This window comes from Canis lupus, chromosome 11 (genome assembly GCF_011100685.1).
Source record: "Canis lupus familiaris isolate Mischka breed German Shepherd chromosome 11, alternate assembly UU_Cfam_GSD_1.0, whole genome shotgun sequence".
Taxonomy (NCBI): Eukaryota; Metazoa; Chordata; class Mammalia; order Carnivora; family Canidae; genus Canis; species Canis lupus.
The window spans coordinates 49,956,519-49,978,570 of record NC_049232.1 but is presented as its reverse complement, the minus strand read 5'-3'; the positions used below and the strand labels follow the sequence as shown (position 1 = coordinate 49,978,570).

General features: G+C 43.4%; 1 protein-coding gene across 3 annotated transcripts in view; it reads right to left on the bottom strand.

Annotated features, from left to right (window-relative positions):
• ACO1 (aconitase 1) overlaps positions 1–22,052 on the bottom strand; it is a 59,373-nt gene that overhangs the window by 9,598 nt on the left and 27,723 nt on the right. For all 3 annotated transcript variants that reach the window (XM_038552590.1, XM_038552588.1, XM_038552589.1), the window contains 13 exons: positions 16,685–16,754; positions 16,369–16,552; positions 15,497–15,636; positions 13,632–13,803; positions 12,909–13,009; positions 11,882–11,998; positions 10,535–10,694; positions 8,205–8,340; positions 7,194–7,278; positions 6,247–6,403; positions 5,078–5,202; positions 2,777–2,881; positions 1,887–2,029 (listed from right to left, as the gene is read on the bottom strand). In XM_038552590.1, the coding sequence (XP_038408518.1) occupies positions 1,887–2,029; positions 2,777–2,881; positions 5,078–5,202; positions 6,247–6,403; positions 7,194–7,278; positions 8,205–8,340; positions 10,535–10,694; positions 11,882–11,998; positions 12,909–13,009; positions 13,632–13,803; positions 15,497–15,636; positions 16,369–16,552; positions 16,685–16,754 (1,695 nt within the window). The remainder of the gene's footprint in view (positions 1–1,886; positions 2,030–2,776; positions 2,882–5,077; positions 5,203–6,246; positions 6,404–7,193; positions 7,279–8,204; positions 8,341–10,534; positions 10,695–11,881; positions 11,999–12,908; positions 13,010–13,631; positions 13,804–15,496; positions 15,637–16,368; positions 16,553–16,684; positions 16,755–22,052) is intronic.

Here is a 22,052-nt window from a genome sequence, read left to right as displayed (position 1 = left end):
CTGTGATGGCAGAAACAACTTACAATTAACACTGCCATCATCACACTGGGCTGTTTCTTAAAATGTTAGGAAGTATCTGTGAGTGTTAATCTGATCTCGTGGGGAGATGTGATTTGGAGATTGAGAGAGTCTGTGAATGGGCTTTAGGAGCAGGTGAGCGTGTCTACAAACTCCTGAAATTGTATCCAGAATGTTGGGAATATGTGCATTTTCCTGGGGAGGTATGATTTTTTTTTTCCATTCAATTCCCTAAAGAGTCCATGTCTCAAAAGTGTCAACAATCACCAATCAAAAAAAGTATTCATCACTGCTCGCTTCCTTAGTTTCTTTCTCCAGCCTCATCCTCAGTTTCCCTGTTTGTTGGTGAATCCTCTTCTCCCAATCATTCATTCATTCATTCATTCATTCAACAACTGTTTATTGAGCCAGCTATGTGCCAAGAACTGTTCTAGGGGTTTGAGGTAGATCATGGAACAAAACAGATTAAGATCTCTGCCTTTGCAGGGCTTACATTTTAAATGGTGGAGACAAAAGAAATAATCATAATTAAAAAATGAGCATCCTACATAAGTGTTACCAGACTGTGGTTAATAACTGGGGAGGGAAAAAAAAGTAGATCAAGGCGAGAAGAGCAGTATGGTGCGGGTGACCTCATGGAGAAGAGTTGAACTGGCAAAGGAGTTAGTTAGACAGATATTTTCGGGAAGAGCATCCAAGAGGAACGAACAGCCAGCTCAAGCAAAGGCTGTCAGGCTGAAGGGTATTTGGCCTTGCCTGGAACATTCGATAAACAAAGTAGCCATTAGGGTAGCCACAGCAGAGTGGGTGAGGGGAAGAGCAGAGATTCGCTGACCCCTCTCCAACACCCCTCTCCCATTCAAAGTATAGTCACACCCCTTTAGAATCTTACTGTATGCATCTGTGTATAGAAATTCTCACATGTTTAACAGAGTAGCTTCCCCACGTTAAAAAAAAAAAAAAAAATCTCGAGTTCGACTCCTGTGCATCATCTGCTCTAGAGGTGGGCTAGCTTCTGAAACTTACAGCACTTGTTCCTCTGGGGAACGTGGACTCCTCCTGCTTTGAATGTGACTAACTCTCCTGCTTTGAATGGGCCAAGGTGGGGTGGGTGAGGGGTGGGGGCAGGGGGCTGAGCAGAGCTCAGGAAATGGGGAGCTGTGAAGAAAACAGGTTAGCTGCTGGGTTAAGTGAGATGTGGCCAAGGCAGTTTTCCTCCCACTGACAAAGAAAAGAAAAAAATAAAATTAAATAAAGGAAGAAAGAAAGAAAAAATAAAGAGAAGGAAAGAAAGAATGAAAAAGATGCTGGATTTTGTTCTTAGATTCGCTCTGGGTCCCATCCCTGGGGACGCTGACTCAGGAGGTGCAGACAGGAGCCAGAAATTTATAGCTCCCCAGATGATTTTCATAGAAAGTCAGATCTGGGATGGACTCGTCACTGTGGGGGTATTAGAGGACACTAGATAATACTGGTATAGTACCCGTTCAGGTCACTCTATGACTGAAGGATGGGTAAATGGATCTGTGGTTGGCAAACCCGCAGTAACTATGTGTCACACCCAGGAAGCGGCAGCGAACAGCGTGGGGGACATGGCAGGGGGCACCCCCACTGATGGCGGGGCGGTAGAGAGCAGAGCCTGGACTCTCTCCTTAGGCACCCTGGGGGTGGGGCCCCTCCCTCTGCTGCAGTTTCCTCGATGGAATCTCCCAAGGAGGCTGGGAAGCAGCAAACAGAAAGGGTGACTGGTTATCAAGCCAGTCGGTGAAAACCACAGTCTGAGTCAAAAGAGAACAGGTGAGAAGAGAAATACTGGCCGGCCTCGTTCACTCCAGTTGCCTTAGTCCTTCTCCGTCATTCACACTCACCCTCTGTTAGTTAAGTAGCGAGCGGCGGGGCTGTTCCTTGCGATATTTCCGGCCGGAGAGATGTGGTCAGTTGTTACTGAGTCCCCCAAATTGAGCAGCACGTAGGCGCCCACTATGGATTTAGGGGGCTGGACAGCCAGAGTCTAGAAAAGAACACAGCAGGTCAGTGCCGGCTCAGCTTTTCTCCAGCAAGTCACCAGGGGAGTCTCAATGTTCTCTACCTGTTCCTGGGACCCGAACTGGACGACAGCCCTTCATTGATGCACAGAAAATTCTAGGCTTTTTCATTTTATCAGGGGTGCTTAGAAAAGTGAGGTGAATTTGGTCAAAACACTCACATCCCCCCAACCCCCGAATGGAGGCAAAATACTGGGACCAAAATTCCCTCAAAAGCAGAGGGATGCAGTTGCAAATGGCCTTCCCTGTCTCCACATCCACGGAACTCAGATGCCGAGGCCAACTAGAACCTTGACTTCTACTCCCCTCCTCTTTACACCCAAGGGCACATCCAAGGGAGCACGGACTCCCTGATCATCAGTTATAGGGAAGATCTTCCTATCTTTTTAGTAGATAAAAAGTTTTTTGAGTAGAAAGTTTAAATACAGCAGGCCTGGGGATGTTTCCCTGGAACAGTCTGTCCCTCAGATTTTTCTGGGTCTACGTCCAGGCAGTTTGGGATCGCCAGGGCGTCCCTACGCAGCCTCACAGACCCCTGCACACAGAGCCAAGTACCCCAGCTTCTCAGAGCTCTCCCCGGGATCGTCTGCTCAGCTTTGCAAAGGGTTCAATGGAATGCATAGTCAAAGCAAGGGCAAAGAGTAATGAAGTAGACTTCATAAGGAAAGAAACCTTTTGAGAAACTTATTTTGTTAAAAATAAAAAAGTCATACCAAGTTTTCAAAGAATGGCGGTGACTTAATGTATGTAGATTTGGGATTCCAGCAATATAGCTTATCTGATGGGGCTGCTAAGGCATTCCAGCTTTCATTCACGGTCTTACAAAAAAAAAGATAAAAGAAAGATAAGCAAATCTAATCACATTCCATTCTAAGGAAAGCTTTTTTTTTTTCTTTAAGATTTTTATTTATTTATTCATGAGAGATACAGAGAGAGAGGCAGACACACAGGCAGAGGGAGAAGCAGGCTCCATGCAGGGAGCTCGATGTGGGACTCAATTCCGGGACTCCAGGATCACACCCTGAGCTGAAGGCAAACACTTAACTACTGAGCCACCCAGGCGTCCCTCTAAGGAAACTTTAACATGCAAGCAGAAACACTATATATTCTAAGAGTACGATAAAAACCATTCTTTGCATGATACCCTCTAGGTATGCCAAACGAAATAGAGAAAGACAAGTAGGATTTCACTGATAGGTGGAATCTGAAAAACAAAACAAACAAACGAACAAAGCAGACACAGATCCGTAAACACAGAGAACTAACTGATGGTTACCAGAGGGGAGGGGAGGTGCGAGGATGGGCAATAAAGGGTACAGAGGAGGGGGAGGTACAGGTTTCCAGCTGTAGAGTGAATAAGTTATGGGGATGAAAGTACAGCACAGGAAATTCAGTCAATGGTATCGTAATAGTGTCAAATGGTGACAGACGGTAGCTACACTGGGTAGTGCAGAGTTGTCCGATCATGATGCTGTACACCCGAAACCAATGTAACACTGTGTGCCAACTATACTTCAATGAAACAAAACCCAAAACAGTTCTTATTCTAGTCACAGGACAGAGTTTCTTCTTTATACTAAGACAATGTCATGCCAAATGACTTAAAAATACATGTGCACCATGATAGGCAGATTCCAAGATGGCCCCAAGGACCTGCCCCCCACCTTCTTGGCATTCACACCCTTAAGTAGTTGCCTCCTGCTAAGGGGGGGCTGAACTTAGTGATTCATCTCCAAGATTAGGTTATAAAGAAACTGCCTTCCGTCTCTTTCACCCTTTCCTGCTTGCTCTGATGGAAGCCAGTACCATGCTGTGAGCTGTGAAGGGACCCCCCCCTTCCCGCAGCAAGGCAATGAGGGAGGCCTCCAGCTAACTGTCAGCAGGGGACCGAGGCCCTCTCTCTGACAGCCTGTGAGACACACTGTCCTGCCACCAACTGCGTGAGCGGCCATGGAAGTGGATCCTCCCCCAGATGAGCCTTCAGATGAGCTGCGGCACCAAAGGACATCTTTGCTGGAGCCCTGTGAAGGCAGAGGCACCCAGCTAAGCCACACATGGATTTCTGATCCACAGAAACCATGAGATAATAAATGCTGTTTCTAAGTTTTGGGATAATTTGTTGTACAGCAATAGATAACTCATCCATATACATAATGTAACTTATGAAATAATAATCCAGATTGTACCAAAGGGGAAATGATTTACTTTCTGAAGATTTGGGGAAGTAGATGACCAGGTCACATGGACACTGTCACGTGGACAGCTTTAATACAGCTGCTATGTGTTAAAGTCAGCTTGAACTGTCTTCACGGGGCCATGACCTCCGCCTTTGGAGAAATGCATTTAACCCAATGCTCAGCAAGCTTGCTCATACCACTTCCGATGAGCAACTTGTGGGAGGGCACGGTGCATGACCCTCTTCCCCAGACAGTCGCTTTCTTATTTCAAACCCAAGTGCCCCAGTCAGCACTCCTAGGGTCTACCTAACATAGAAAGCAAAGAAAAAAAATAACATCCAAGGGTCTCAGAAAACGATACAGAGCTTCACACATTTTCTACTTGTCAAATGCATATTTTATTTCAGTAGTTTGGTGCTTTTTCCTGACTGGCTTTTTAAATTTTTTTTAGCCTCCACATAATTCTGAGAGGTACATTCAACCAATTAACTCTACCTCAGTGACACTCTATGGTGACATCGGGGATCCTCCACCACAACTGACACGATACCCAGGGTGTCTGAGGCGGAAGGGGTAATGGCAAGCTGGCTAGGAATCATATACAAGCTGAGGCCTCTCTTCTTGAGGCTGCTGCCAAATCTGGGAACATTTGGGGAGTGTGGGGTATGCAAAAATATAAATCACAGAAGAAAATGACAGAACCACGTTCTAGGCTATCTAGAGAAAGAAATGCTACTTTCTTCAGTTTCCACCCCCATCAGCGTCAGGGTCTCCGACATGCCACAAAGGAATGGCTGTCCCCTGGACGCAGGAAGGCAGAGTGGGCGGGGGCCTCACCTCTATCTTCTGGTAGACCTCCTTAAACATGCCAGGGATCACGTACTGACGCTCCACCGCCTGGATCTCATCTCTCGTTGGCCAGATGTCTTTCAGAAATACCTGCTGTCCCTTTGCATTGACCCCTGGGGAAAACAAGTTTATAAGTGAGAAAAACTGCATTTAATATTCCTTTTCATGATCACATCCAGCCAGATCCCGTTCTCTGTGGTAGTAATGTTCTGTAAAGTCCATGCAAGTGCTATGTAGTGGAGCCTGAATTGCTGGCGCAAGGGGGCGTGACTTAGGCTCCTGAGAGCCCCTCGTCACAACATTTTCGGCAACTGATCAACACACAATCTTGCTTTATGTGTGCTTCTGCTTAAAGATGCCTTATCTAATACATCTTGTGGATGAGTTAACACTGAAGTCACAGCCAACAGCACTCAATTCAGGCGTGAACAAAGTCGGCCTCCCAGGGGCACACCACACAGCCTTCTTGGGCTTATGCATACTAGACAGGATTTCGGCACTATGCCTGGGGGCTATTTTAAAAAGTGAAATCACCCAAACCACAAAAATGTAGAAAAACAGGTTTCACCCCTCTGTGCGGGGCTGTAAATGACTGTGGAGGCAAGACCAGTATTGATTTGGAGGGTAAAATACATCTTAGTGAACAGACAAATGTGCCAATATCGAATCCATATAGAACGAGGATCAAGTAGAACTCTAGTTGTGATTTCCTGAAAGTAAACTTAAGGGGCACTGTTTTCATATTATTGAATCTACTCGGAATGGAGTGAGGAGGACACAACGAGACCTCCAGAGGAAAGGAAACAGAGCATCATTTCTCTGGCTTTGGGGAAGTTGATGAGTTCCTACAGCGGCTACATTAAGATAGTGCCTATCATTTGACAGAAGCAGGAGCCAGACAGGGAAGAACCGGGGGAGGTGCCAGGATAGCAGGCTCTCTATGACTTTTTGGATTTATTTCCTTTCCTTGTCCCCTATCCTTCGGTGGATGATTCTTGACTATTGCAGTTCCGTCTTCACCGTGTTTGGGAGAGAAAAGAACAGACTCTCCTTATCTTTGTTAGTTCTATCTTAGTTCTACTTTACTCCAGTAATATCTTCAAATTCACTGGAAAAAAAACAAACAAACAAGCATAGCTGCACAAATGCAACCTTACCCAGTGGTTCCTTCTCAAAGTCGATCCTGACGGTGCCAGCGATCGCGTACGCTATCACTAAGGGCGGGGAGGCTAGATAGTTGGCCCGGGTGTTGGGGTGGACTCGACCTTCGAAATTCCTGTTCCCAGACAGTACTCCAACAGCTACAAGGTCTCCCTGTGTCCGGCAAGAGAAAAATCAGGTCACCCAGAGAAGGGGCTGCCGAGGCTTCTCATCTTATGCCACCTGCTAAACTCTCCCATCACTGGGGATAGAGCTCCTTAACATGGCTTGCACCTGGTCCTCTGCCTGCAGGGAGAAGAGCACGCAAGGGTGTCCCTGGGGAGACATGGAGTGAAAGGACAGAGACATGTTTCTGCTCCTGAGGAAATCCGAGGTGGGCCAAAAGGCAGCATCCTGGTTACTTGGCTGCCTGGGGCCTGAGGATAGAAGGAAATGTCCAAACAGCTGAAAGCTACAGGAAGCCACACAGACCTATGTTAATTCTGTAATTCACGCGAAGCAAACCAAATACTGTTTCTCAATGCTACAGGACTTATGGAACAAAAATCAAGCCAGTGCAATGTAGTTTCGATTGCATTGTTTGCATGGAGACATGTCTGACTTTGAGCCAGTTTCAGATGACCAAGAACAAATAGTTGTGGAGCTGTCTGTCATGAAAACCAGCACTGGCTGAGCACTCATGTGCCAGGCACTCCTCAAGTTTTTTATGTCCATTATCATCTCCATGCTCCAACTCTGTGAAACAGGGACTAATATCATCTCCAATTTACCGTTGGGAAAACTGAGGCACAAGGTAGATAGCCAGTCAGCTTGCCTCCAAAGACCATACATCTAAACACAACCCCTGCTTCTCTGGACCTTCTGGAGATGAATAGCATTTCGGTCACACATTGTGTGAGAAGAGACAACAGCTCTGAAGCCCTCCGGGCTCCTCTGCAATTACCTGCGTGATGGCTTCCACCACAGCTTCGGGTAAGGGCCCACTGTTGCCAATGCAGGTCATGCAACCGTAGCCCACCACATCAAACCTAGACGCAGAGAGATAAGCACAGATGGAAAGTGACACTCAGCGAGCCCCTCTGCTGGTGACAGCTCTAGAGACCACTGATTTAAAGAGAACAGCAATGTGGGGAATAAATTTACTACTGTTTCAATAAAGCTTTCATTCTTAGGAGCATTTTAGATTTTTTTTTTTTAATTTTAAGTACAATCTACTCCCCAACATGGGGGCTTGAACCCACAACCCCAAGGTCAAGAACCGCATGTTCTACCAACTGAGCCAGCCAGGTGGAGCATTTTAACATACTCTTCGTCCATTCTAGATCATTCAATTAGAGTCTTTTTTGAGTAAAGTGTAAAAAAGAGTCTAACTGAACGATCTAGACTTTCCAAAAGCTGAAATCACATATGCCATTTATTTTTTTCTATTCACTACTCTGATTGTATCATCCCATTGTATCACTGACTTTTAGGAGACAAATGAGTAAAATCTTTCTCAACCAAATTAGAAGTAGTGGGGAAACTGCAGGAATTGCATTTGGTAACAAATGACTCGTTTATGCCAAGGAATCAGAACGTTCTTAGCCATGGTAATTATTTTCATACCAAAGAGCAGACTCTCGGCTTTTGAGCCAATGCTAGCCCACAGCACACCTCCGTCAATTGAGGAAAGGCACCCCTTCCTCTAGAAGGGTGCAGCGCCACACCAAAGCACAGGCTTGGCTTCAGCCCTGCTTTGCCCTTCAAGGGCACCCTTGTATGATGAACAACCAGCACAACTGTCAATGGGAGGCCTCTACTCTGTTGAAATGTAAGCGCTGCTCACTGTCTGACAAGACTATTTAGATACCAAGACTAATTAGATAAGCTGACACATGCTACAAGGTGATACAGTAAGAGACATCTGGGATAAAATACAACAAAAGCAATGGTGTAAAAGAAAATTCTTCCTCACCCAAGCTGGGACAGATACGGCATGACTCCGCTTTCTCGCAGGTAGTAGGTGACCACCCCACTTCCAGGAGACAGGCTAGTTTTGATGTAAGGCTTCACCGTGAGGCCAGCATTCACAGCTTTCTTTGCTAACAACCCTGTGCAATGTAAACACCGACAATGTGAGGTGGCTGCCCCTCTAGGTGCCAGGATAGCTCAGGAAAGAGCCTGCCTCTTCATTCTGCATCTCCAACCCCGATGTGACAAAGCCCCAATGGTGCTTTCTGCTCTTTCTGTCGCCTCGCAGAAATCAAAAGCTCATTGGCCCAAAGTCATCTACGCGAACGCGGTAAACTCAAAATTAGTCATGGGAATGAAGAAAAGAGATAGGCCTTTTTTTTTTATAAAAGAGATAAACCTAAAAACATTTGGGAATATGTCACAGAGTAAGTTTTTTGTTTGTTTGTTTGTTTATTTGTTTCAGACGAGCTTTTAATCAGAAACATAGGCAGTGACATATGTTTGAAAAATATATATGAAACATAGAACCTTGCATTTGTAACTTGCTATGGAAAATCCATGCTAATGCAACATTAAGTTTGGGGTTTTAGAAATTTTTTTTTAAAATTTTTATTTACTTATGATAGTCACACAGAGAGAGAGAGAGAGAGGCAGAGACATAGGCAGAGGGAGAAGCAGGCTCCATGCACCAGGAGCCCGACGCGGAATTCGATCCCGGGACTCCAGGATCGCGCCCTGGGCCAAAGGCAGGTGCCAAACCGCTGCGCCACCCAGGGATCCCAAGTTTGGGGTTTTAATTGCACAGAAGTCAGGGAATTCAGAGTTCAAGTTCCCATAGCAAGCAAGCTTTACTCCATACGTTGCATCCCAGGACCTTCCTGAGTGGGGTGACCTATTTCTTTGGTAAAATGTGGTGTAATGAAAAGTGACAGAAAAGATTTCTCCTCATGGTGACAATTCCTATCATCCCGAGCAAGATGGACAGTGGTCAATTTTAGCTACATAAACTGTACCCTTTTTGATGTACAGCAGTCCTCGGTGACCCAAATGACAAACAATGTCACTGTCATGCCTCAGTCATGCCTCAGTCAGATCCAGGTCTTGGCAATGTGCTAACAGAGTAAGTTTTTAACTGTTGGAGGGAAAAACAATCTTCCCAATTACGTTTTATTTGGATGAAAATTTTAATTGGTTGGGCCCTTTCTTAAAGGATATGAATTGTGTGCTGGTTGGTAAGGAGTACAGTCAGTCTAGAGTAAAAATCTTGTCCCTGGGTATTTTTTTAAAGTAGAAAATCATGGGCCCCAGGCTACTGGAATTTTAGCAAATACAGAGACTACTACAGAGATATTGGGTGCTCTCTTAGGATGTATCATAGAATTTGGAAAGAAATGGGGGCGGGGGATAAAAAGGCACAAAAAGCTATAGATAAGCTGGTGACTTGTCTTAAGGAAACTCATTTGCTCCAGACAAGAAAAGCTTAGGTATCAACAGATGAGTTCTTGGACAAAGGTTTTCCCAGGGCAGCCTGGGTGGCTCAGAGGTTTAGCGCCGCCTTTGGCCCTTGGCCCCGGGGCCTGATCCTGGAGTCCTGGGATCGAGTCTTGTGTCAGGCTCCCTGCATAGAGCCTGCTTCTCCCTCTGCCTGTGTCTCTGCCTTTCTCTCTCTGGTGTCTCTCATGAATAAATAAATAAAATCTTTTTTTTTTTTTTTTAAAGGTTTTCCCTATGTACTCGTGCACTTTATAAAAAAAGAACTCTCTGATGATCTTTGGAACTCCCAAGAGTTCCTTGGGAATGATAAAAAAAAAAAAAAAATGGACACTAAACACTCTTCTATTAATAAAACTCCATATGTAAATATTAACTACTTGCCCAGAATTGCATAACATCTGAGGAAGTTTTATCAACTGGTGCCCTGTGCCCTAATTTAGATGCACCTGACAGTACTTCTAAGACAGACTGAAATCCGCAGTACAAAAAGGCCTATTGAGGGTTTTTTAGAGGCTAATCAATCTGTGATATGAAAACAGTTTTTTTCTTCTAGAGTCTGACACAAGATTCTAAACTTTACCAGAAAGTCATCTTTTTTTTTTTCTTCTACTTACTTTCTGTTAATTCTAAGGACTAGTATGCATTATAGATTCTACTTTAAATACTTTGTTTTGGATGCTACTTATATAAATACTACTGGGCCAATAATCTCTGCATTTGGGAAAGACAAGGTTCAGGGAACTACATGTACAACTCAGGGAAACCCCAGGGTTGTGTCTTGAAAGACTTCCACCCACGTGTCCACACGATTGTGGGGAGGGATTCACATGCACTCACCTGCTCCTAACATCACAGATGGATTACTGGTGTTTGTGCAGCTAGTAATGGCAGCGATGACCACAGAACCATGAGTAAGGGTGAATTCACTATTATTATAGATAAACGTCTTATGGTCATTATGATGGTCCAGAGCAACCTGGAATCCTTTAAACCCTTGCTATGGGAAGAAAAAAAAATTGTATATATATACACCCACATACACACACACACACACACACACACACACACACACACACAGTGAAATGTTCTCACTTTAGAAGAAAAATAAATACCTTGGTAACTATAATTTTAAAAGCCAATTTTTAACAAAAGTCACTGGCTGAGATATAAATATCTGAACTCTGAAATGCTACAGAAAAATTAAAGTCCTCTTTATTCTTTTTAAATCTTTATAAAAAGCAGTCATCATTTCTGAATCTTACTCTGTTTTGAAGTCCTATTAACAATTACTTGTCTCTCATCTCGAAAATGCTAAAACTACAAATTTAGTTCCAAGTTAGTCTAATTAAATCCGATGACATTATTGTGGAGTTTCATGAATGTAAACCATGGCCACAGATTCTAACATGAGGGAAATTTAGAAAAATGTGCCATTTTTGGTCAGATTCAACAAGTTATGATCGATGAGGCAAATAAAGTACAGCTGAACATTTGGTGTCATGCTGGTGGCCCAAGGATAAAACTCATCACATAATCTTAATCATCACCTGGGGAGATGTTCATTGAAAATCTACTGCATACAAGATGCCATGCTAGGTACTTTGTGGGTACAAAGGTGATTCTGACACAAATCCTATACTCAAACATATGGTCTAATAAGAGAAATCAGACATGCACATAATATGAAGGACCAGCAATGTAAGTTTCAGAACATGGATGCCATCAAAGGGTTCCAGACCAAGGGCCATGAAAGTTCAAATGAGGGATGGATGGTTTTCTGCCATGAGATGTGAGCCCATGCTCTGGAGGGGCTGAGAGATTCGGACATGCTGGGAAGGGGAGGAGACATGCAGGTGGATGGAGGCGAGGCGTGAACAAAAGTACACTGGCCAGAAGAGCTAGGGCAAGTCAAGTGAACCATGTGACAAGAGTCACATGAAGGGTGGGTTTGCTTTCACAGAGGCGGGCTGAGCTGTGTTCAAAGATGGTAAAGTACTCAAGGAAGCTGTGTGGCCCTTGGCTAACGGGAGAGGCTCAAAGGACTTCAGGATGGAGAGGAAATGCCCTCAGCGTCAGGCTCTGGGAAGCTTCCTCATCAGAGGGTGAAAAGAAGTATGGGCTCTACGGAACGGGGTGTGGGGCCAGGTCAGGGAGGGCTTCCACCTGCCTCTCCCTGGCCCCTACCTTGGCTCCAAGGCAGCTCTCAAAGTCCTTTTTCATGTCGGCCACGGCAACTTTGTCCTGAGGCCTCTTTGGTCCACTGCAGCAAGGCACGACCGTTCTCAGATTTAGTTCCACCACCTGTCCACCCAAAAGATAAGGAGCTCAGGAACGGACAGCGTACTCTCCGAGAAAAGATGCAAGTGGTACCAGGGAGCCTGCGATACCACACCCACAAAGACAAACTAAACCACCACATCCATACACAAGGAGTCAATGTCCTTTTTAATACTTAAGGAACGAACTTCCAAAGACCAGGATGGGCACATCAGTGGTGTGGGACAGGCAGGAAGTTCTGTCACCTCTTGGAGAGATCAGGGTGGGGGCCTAGCTGCTGGCCAGCATCTTCCATGCATCCCTCTTTGCAAAGCAGCTGATACAGCCTTTTTAATGCTACACGGAGTTTGAGACGGGTTTTCTACTATGATACATAAACCACCATACTTTTTGCTAAAATGATTTGGTAGGATGCCACTATTCAGTCACCGATGCCAGGAAACGGGCCTGGGTCTCACTGCCTATTCCCTTCCCTTGGTGGACTGTGAAAAAAAAACAGGGTCTCACATCTAGGTTACCCCCTCCAGGCTTGCCTGTCAGGAAAAATGTGGCATCAGTTTGCACCCCAGAAATGAAGGTAAGTCACTGGAAAAACCAGAATGAATTGCTCTGCTTGACCTCCATTTCTCTTCCAGCTACCCTGAGGAGATTAGCCTTCAAGCAGCCCTCCTCCCTCTGGTGAAGTCCTTCTTCAAAGGTCTTCCACACTAGCAGGTCAGAAAGGGAGCACACTCAGCCTAATGGCCAGGAGGAAAGGAAGATGTTATTTTACATTTATAATTCCTTATCTTTTTGATGGTTTCAGTCTCTTAAAACCTTATTGTTCTGTGATGACTTGGCAGTGACTAATTTCCTACAAGTTCACCCCCTCGGAAGACACACACACGATGAGGCTCAGAGCCTCAAGGAAGAGGAAATGCACGCTCTCTCGTACCTGGGCAAAGTCTGGGTCTTGAGAAGGGTCACTGAAATCCCGAAACATTCCGACAGCTTGAAGGTACTTTTTCATCCGCTTTACTTTGTCTTCATCACGACCTAAATGGACATTTTAAGAAATAACCAGTAACAGACACTAGGATTTCGTGATGAAAACTAATGCCTCCACCAGCAGTTATACAAGTAAGGTGCATTGCATTCACACAAACAACAAAAGCTCTGCTGGTATTCTGGTATTTCAACTTCCAGTCTCACATTCTGACTCTGGCTGATGCTGTTTTTTAGGGGTTTGTCAACCAATCTGGGCTCTTCTCAAGAAGATTCTGGTCCTACCTGTTAATACTCCCCCTCCCCTCCCCCCTTTTGGTCATCATCCTTCATTCAGGGGATCTCAGGCTTAGTTAATTGTCAAAGCACACCTTAATTACTAGGATCGCTTGCTTCCCGTCAAATAACTACAAGTAAGATGACCAGTACAAATATCTAAGCTTCCAGAACACCTAAGCTCTTTCTACTGGCCAAACCGTGGTGTCTATGTCATATCTTCTGAAATCCCAATAATCATTTTGACTCCAAAGAGAAAAGGAAAAAAAAACCCCTAAAACACTGTGAATGTGACCCTGTATCCTCCAAGGGGCAGAGGCGGAAGGCAGTGCTTGGATCCTCAGAGCCCTATGCACTTTGCACAGGGCATTCTGCTCGCACGGGGCTGCACGCTTACCTGTCTGCAGCAGGTATTTGATGCTAACTTCATCGACTGGGAAAAATGCAGCGGTCGCTCCATACTCAGGACACATGTTTGCAATGGTGGCGCGGTCAGCAATGGACAACTGGGCTACTCCTGGCCCAAAAAACTCCACAAACTTGCCTACTACCCCCACCTGGCGCAGGTGCTGAGAAGAACAAGAGAAAAACTTGAGACTCCATAACCTATATTTAAAATGCACTTTGTCATTCTTATAAATTAGCCTGGTGAGTAAACATAGAAAATAAATTGGCCCAGCATAGTTTTGATTACTTTGAAAAATAAAATTTAAAAAATTCTGTTAATTAAATACCATCCAGAATCTTGGATTGGATCTTGGAACAGAAAAGGGTCATTACTGAAAAAACTGGCTAAGTTTCTAGTTTAGTGTCATACCAGCGTTCTTCATTTTGATTAATGTACCATGGTTATATGAGATGTTAACATTTGGGGAAGTTGGGAGAAAGGTAACAGGGATTCTCTGTATTACCTGTATTTACATCAACTCTCATGTAAATCTAAAATTATGTCAAAACAGTTATTACCAAAAAGAAAAGAAAAAGAGAAAGTAATGCCCTAAACACAAGTAACATTAATAAAAGTTTTCCAAAATGAGAAGGACTTCTTCTCTCTAATGAGTTACTGGAAGTGCTAAAAATTAAATAAATTCTTTCAACTCGAATGATCTTGCACTAGTTAAGTAAATAAGAGACTTATTTTCAAGGATATAATGAACAAATTTCCTGAACACAAGTGCAAATGAAATGTAACCAAAGGATCCAGCCAGTCCGGTTCACATCTCTTTTCCAGACATGCCATCTGCCAAGGCTGAAGCATTGGTGGCTGATGCAGCCCTGCATGAAGCCAGTTTCATGAACCATGTGGACAATCAGAAGGATGGGCTCTTGAGGTTATGTGGGCTTCTGCTAAATTCTATGGGCAAGTCCTACATTATTCTACATGTGAGGATCAATGCACAGACATCTACAATAAGTTACAATATTCCAATAAATGCAATTTCAAAGTCCATAAAGATCAAATCAAAGAGAAACATTTTTGGCCTTTAACAGGACAGTAGCTATCCCTAACACTCCAAGCCTCCTAAATATATAACCAGAAAAGATATGTGATAATAGAAGAATGTTTGTGATAATAGAATAATTTCACTTTTCTAATAATCTTGCAAAATGAAATGGCTCTCCTTTTTGTAAAGCAAATCACAAAAAAAGATTATTTCTTGCAAAAGCTAAAGAAAAAGAAAAAAAACTACTATTTCCAGCTTGGAGAAACATCTGTTACAATAATATAACTTTGAATACAGAGAAGGGAATTAAGAAAGTCAGACATTAAATTCACAGAAGCAGCTTGTTATTTACACATAAGGGAGACTCATGTGGAAAAATGTAGTCAAAGTATAAACACATGCCTGGGAATAAGTCATACCACCTTGGGAAAGTGGTATCTCTAGGAATGTGGAGGATGGCTTAGGCCATAAATATTTCATTTTATTTCTTAAAAAATATACATACATGGAGAGCTCTGAAGCAAATACGGCAAAATGTTACCATCTGTTAAATCTAGGTGGTGACGCCTATGAATGTCATTTTAACTTCTGTGTATTTGAACTCTGTCACACTTTCAAAATACATTCTTTTTAAAGAAAAGGATCCATGTAACCACAGAAGAGTAAAATGAACATAACTGTCTAACACATAGCCACAGAACTGTCCCTTTATCTCATCTCTTTTTAAAAATCATCAACATATTGTTTCCTAACATCGTGCACTTCCTCCCTGTCACTCTGTTCGAGACCACGGGAGAGGCAGCATATCATTCATTACCTTGGTAATGGTGAGCACGATGTCCGTGGACGTTACCAGAGGGTGGGGATTTCCCAAGAGCCTGTAGCCGATCACCTGGGGAAGCACCATGCTGATCGGCTGACCCAGCATGACCGCTTCTGCTTCGATACCACCCACTCCTGCAAGGCCAGCATGACACAAGGATGCTTTCAGTGTGCTTCACTATGGAATTCAACCCCGTTACAAGGTTTTACTAGCATAGATCTGGGTTCTTTTTTTTTTTTTTTTAAAGACTTTATTTATTTATTTATTCATGAGAGAGAGAGAGTGTGTGTGAGAGAGAGAGAGAGAGAGGCAGAGACACAGGCAGAGGGAGAAGCAGGCTCCATGCAGGAAGCCTGATGCGGAATGATCCCCGGACTCTAGGATCACGCTCTGAGCCAATGGCAGGTGCTAAACCGCTGAGCCACCCAGGGATCCCCTAGATCTGGGTTCTATAAAGAATAGTTATCTTTCCTCTGTTTCCCTCTACAGAATTTTTAACAAGTATTTCTCAGAATGTGGTCCCCAAGAACACCTGTATCAAAACCGCCTTGATTCAATACCAAGTGGAAAATGGGGTTTGGGAGTCTCCATTTTTAACAAACAGCTCCAGTGATTTGCATTTATTCTAATGTCCCTAACCTTTATTCCAGTTCATTCTTCCACACATTATTTTTGAGTCCCTACTAGGCATGAGGTACTTTTCTAGGCACTGGAAATAGAGCAGTAAAAACAAAACACAAAAATACCTCTTTGATATGTGTGATCACACAAAATCATGCTCCCGGGATGTCACGGTATTAGTGTAAATCAAGCTACACACATATACAAATAGCATGTACAGAATAGGATCCTGGAACAATACTCACCCCAACCAAGGACACCCAAACCATCAATCATGGTAGTGTGCGAATCCGTGCCAACAAGGCTGTCTGGGTAATAATAGCCATCGTGATCAAATACCACTCTTGCCAAATACTCCAGATTCACTTGGTGGATGATTCCTGAGCCAGGAGGAATAATCCGCATGTTGCGGAAAGCCTGGGAACCCCACTAGGATTGAGAATGGAAAGAACACTATGAAAACCTCATGCATTTCTATGTGGCCCATCTCCTCGGCACCTCTCTTTGTACTGTACCCATATATATAAAGAAACAACCAGTGAAACCAAACTCTGCTCATACCTTTAAAAATTCAAATCGTTCTCTATTTCTTTCAAATTCCAGGTCTTGATTCTTCTGTAAACTGTCTGTCCTGTCAGAGAGAAGAACTAAATGTATACATTTTAAGGTTTAAAAGGTTACCAGTTGAACTTATGGGTGTTGAACAAACTGGCAACTTTGTCTGCAGGCTTGCTGTGTGGTACTGATGCATTCATTCACATGGGAAATGAGAGGCAATCAGCAAAAGTAAAAAGAATAATTATTATTTGGTTCAAGTGATCCCTACAATACCTTTAAACATGGTGAGTAACACACATTAAGTGAATTTAAGTTGAAACTAATCTAATTACAAAGCCTGACTTTTAGGAACAGACTCTAGACATTTATGATGACAACAGCAGCTTAGATATTGAAAGAACTCTTGTTCCCGTATTTCTTTCCCATGGGTGACCTCGTTACACCTCTCTGAGCTGGGCTGCTCCGAGCTGGCAATTTCATCTGTTTCTTTTGGGAGACAGGGAACCAGCAATGCCAGGAGGCCCAGGCATTTATAGAATCACCATCTCCTAGCTCTTGGACAGAGATTTCAGAGAAGGACGGTGCTACCCAAGAACATTTATAAAGCACAGATTATATGATGATGTTTACTCAAAGTCATTTAGTCCATCAGGAATGACACAGGCAGAGCAGGGCATCAAAGAAGCTTCTCTAGGGGAGCACCTGGGTGGCTCAGTGGTTGATCCTTGGTTTTGGCTCAGTGCCTGCCTTTGGCTCAGGGTGTGATCCTGGGCTCCTTGGATCGAGTCCCCCATCGGGTTCCCCACAGGGAGCCTGCTTCTCCCTCTGCCTGTGTCTTTGCTTCTCTATCTGTGTCTCTCATGAATAAATAAATGAAATCTTAAAAAAAAAAAAAAAAAGAAGAAGAAGAAGCTTCTCTAGGATTTTTATAATCAAATCATGAAGGTAAAATAAACCATAGTTACAACTTTGCTGATGTGGCATACAGAAGGCACTCATAAACTGTATACTATGTAGTCAGTGAACACAGAATAAGATAGTAAATTAATAGCTAAGACTCAAGTTAGACTTCATTAATTAGTAGTTAATGCTTAGGAATGCCTGGGTGGCTCAGTGGTTGAGTGCCTGCCTTCAGCCCAGGGCCTGATCCTGGAGTCCCGGGATTGAGTCCACATCGGGCTCCCTGCATGGAGCCTGCTTCTCTCTCTGCCTGTGTCTCTGCCTCTCTCTGTGTGTCTCTCACGAATAAGTAAATAAAATCTTAAAAAAAAAAAAAAAAGTAGTTAATGTTTACTAATTACAAGGAACAAGCCACTATTCTAAGTATTTAAAATTTACTTTCTCATTTAGTCTCCATAATAACCCTTTAGGTTAGATGCAACAAACAGCCACATTTTTCAAAAAAGGAAACTGAGATACAGAGAGGTTAAGAAACTTGCTCAAGACCACACAGCTAGGGACGCCTGGGTGACTCAGCGGTTGAATGTCTGCCTTTGGCTCAGGGCGTCTGGGGATCAAATCCCTCCTCGGGCTCCCTGTGAGGAGCCTGCTTCTCCCTCTGTGTCTCTGCCTCTCTCTGTGTCTGTCATGAATAAATAAATAAAATCTTAAAAAAAAAAAAAAAAGATCACACAGTTAGTAAACAGTGGAGCTGAAATTCAAACCCTGGCAGACAGAGCCAAAGCGCAGGATTATGACACAGGCTTTATGTGCTTTACCTGCAGGAACTCATCAATCATCATGGCAATCTCTCCCAGAGGTACCACTATTACCTCTATGTGCAGAAGAGGAGCCAAGGCACCGAAAAGTTAGCTCACCTATCCAAGGCCAGACATTTGATGATTATAGAGCCATCGTCTGAGCCTGGGTCAGACGGCTATGGGGCCGTTCTCTACTTCTCATCCACCCTCTTCCTTCACTTATTCACAGAGCCTACCCTGTGCTACCTGCTGGGAATACAAGGGTACAAAAGCAGTGCATACACTGCCCACTTGGTGCTCAGAGGCCTGGCCAGTGATACAGAGAAGCAACCAGGCAATTATCAGAGAGTGACTATCAATGTCATGATACAAGAAGTACAAGGTGCCAAGGGAACACTCAGAAAAGGTTGCAGGGATCCCTGGGTGGCGCAGCGGTTTAGCGCCTGCCTTCGGCCCAGGGCGCAATCCTGGAGACCCGGGATCGAATCCCACATCGGGCTCCCGGTGCATGGAGCCTGCTTTTCCCTCTGCCTATGTCTCCGCCTCTCTCTCTCTCTCTCTCAATGTGTGACTATCATAAATAAATAAAAATTAAAAAAAAAAAAAAGGTTGCAAATTCAGACCAGAAATGAGGCATGTTTTGCAGAGGAAAATGACATTGGTGCAGACTGAAGGACGAAGTGGAGTCGGCCAGGTAAAGATAGGGAGGTGCTCCTTGGGGAAGAAGGACTGGGAGCACTTATCATTTACTCTACAAAAGCTCCATTCAGTTACCACCATGACTGTTTTTCTCTTGGTGTGAATACTCGCCAAGGTCAGTGTCAGTTGCTTTAATGGAATTAGTTCCTGAGGGTGCCTCAGAGCAAGAGTCCACAAATTCTAGCTCCATGGGCCAAATCTGGCCCCAAACTTGTACGTGTTTGGCCCTGAAGCAAACAGTAATTTCTACATTTTTAATGGTTGTTTAAAAAGAAAAAATACGTGAGCAGAGTATGTAGCCAACAAAACCTAAAATATTTACTCCTGGCCCTTAAAAAAAATTGCTGATCCCTGATGTAGAGTATGAATGTCTGTAGGTGTGTGTATGTATTAGAGAAAAGCAACAGGTAGAAAGAGAGAAAGGAGAGATGCCAACAGAGAGAAACAAGGCTGGACAAGAATGCTGCCCCCAGAACAGCAGAGCCTCTGGACCCTCTGGACCAGGTGTGGCTATTCCTCAAGGTACTTGTCTCCTTCTCACTAATACACTGAGGGCTTCATCCCTCCAGCTCCCTTCTGTCTGTCTAAGTCTGCATCCACGTTTCCAATGTATGCTGAGCATCTGCATCAGGAATACCTTGAACACCACACAGTCAACGGGATAACCCCTAACACACAAGCTTCCTTTCTGAATCTCATCCCCATCTAATGACCTCCCCTCCCACCACTTAGTTTCTACAACTACGGAAGCATTTCTTCTAGAAATAGCCTAGCTGGCTCCTCTGTCAACCTACCTTTGTACGATCACCAGGGACCATTCTCTAAACACAGATCATCAGGACCCATCTGGAACCTGACAATGGCTTCCCATTTTGTAAATAAAGCACGAATCCCTTGCCTTAACAAAGTGTAACCTCAAACTTCCTTTATGAATATGAAATATGAATATGAAACCTCTATCACCAGGACCAAACTGCAGCTTCAGCCGCAGCTTCAGCCCCCATGCTCTCCCACACCTCGCTTCCCTCACGCTGCATTCTCTGTGTAGAGCGCCTTTTCCAGGACTCACTCCTTCTAAACCCCTTCCGGACCTGGATCAAGTGATTCTCCAGGTAGAACCCTCTGGACTCCCTGGGTCAGGATGATTTGGTTACTACATTTACTGACTGCATTGAGGTCATGTGTTCTTTAATTTTCTCTCTTCTAAACTAATCTGTTTCTTAAGCAAATACTGGCACACAGAGGTCTGTTAAATAGATTTAACTTTAAAATAAAGGAAGACAGATCTTTGAACATTGCTCTTAATCATATGCAGCCCTGCCTCTGGTTCCCCAGTCCTTCTATGGTGCTCTGAACACTTGTGGACGGCCAGTCAGGGACCCTTACCCTCTTGTCTTCAGTGCTAGAAAGACATGAGAACTTTCCACAGCACAAAAGCACGGTTGGAAGGGCAAGAGTCACCCCAGAGAATGCTGGGACATCAGTGTGATATAAACAACATATTCACGGGACAAACAGAAGCCAGAAATGGTTAATCTATTTTAAGATAGGTTAATTTCAAGTAAAAACCTATTTACTTATTAAAACAAAACACTTCTTTTTTTTTTTTTTTTTGGCTCAAATTAACAGTTCTAGTTCCTGGAATGAATAAATAGACCTAGAATTTGGATTTTTTCCACAACTCAGAACTTCCCTAAGTTCACCAATCGATTGAGCTTTTAGTAAGTTCTCTGAATACGAATGGCCTCACGGACTAAAGAGTAAATTTCTCCTCAGTTACATAATTTGAATTCAGATTTGGACGTATATCAAAGTTTCTGAGTATTCCATTTAATGGTACTCCAGAAGTTCACAAACAGTATTTATTGAGGAGAGAGTTTCCATACCCAGGAAATCTGCTCAGAAATCGTCATGATAATCTTGTTGGGATTTTTTTTTAAAGTTATTTTTGAGATAACTTTGAAAAACTTTACAATAATGAGTTAGTTAGACCCTCCATTCCTAAAAATGGTGACACCAATTATTCTTATCCAAACGAGGCAAAGGGCTCAGAAATACTTAAATGAGAGTATCTAACATCCAAGCACCCCTTCCACAGTTTTTCTAGTTCATTTCTGGAAATAGCTGGAAATCAGCCCATAGCACACAGTTCCACAAAAGTTGAGGCATATCACATTTAATTCCTTATAAAAATATGGAAAGAGACTGGGAGGTCAAATTGCAAAACCAACCTTGAGCAATAAAAACAAAACACCACCAATGAAAACACTCCTAACAGAAATGTTCTCTTTAATTTAAAAAAAGGGGGGGGTTGCTAGATTTGGATATCAGTTTGGATCAAAGTCCTGCCCCCATCTCCTCGGACTTTGCTGTTTCCATAATAATGTTTTCAGTACTGCAGTATAAATGAAAAGAGTCCATAAAAACTGAAACCAGAGTTGATGGATTTTAAGGTTTGAAGAGGAAAAATCAATAGAGTAAACTTTCCAATTACCCAGATTCATACTGCTTAACAGTCAGAGGAGTTCTCTGAATATTGAATCAAAAGACTTCAGACATTAAAACAGTTACAATTCTGGCTTCCCTGTACTTTTACCTTCCAGGCAGTGAAATAAAGGTAAATCATCAACACCAGTGAGAATCTCCAAGAAAGATAAAATTGTCCATGATTTTGTGAGGCTACTTTAATAACTTCTGAAGTGGGGTGTTAGGAAATATCCTTGTTATCAAATAGAATAACATTTTGTGTATGTATTTTTAATTCTTCCCTTTGACTCCAAACCATTAAATTGAGCTCATGTGATTTAAGGAGGAAAAAAAAGACAAGTTGCCTAAGGATGAGTTTAGAGTCCAAGGGAAAGGGAACAGCTGCTGAGTATCTAGTCTGTTCCAAGAACTGTCAATTCAGGGGACAAAGCAGATTTCTCTTTATCCGGAATTTATCTGGTTTGGATACTGACAACATTAATCTT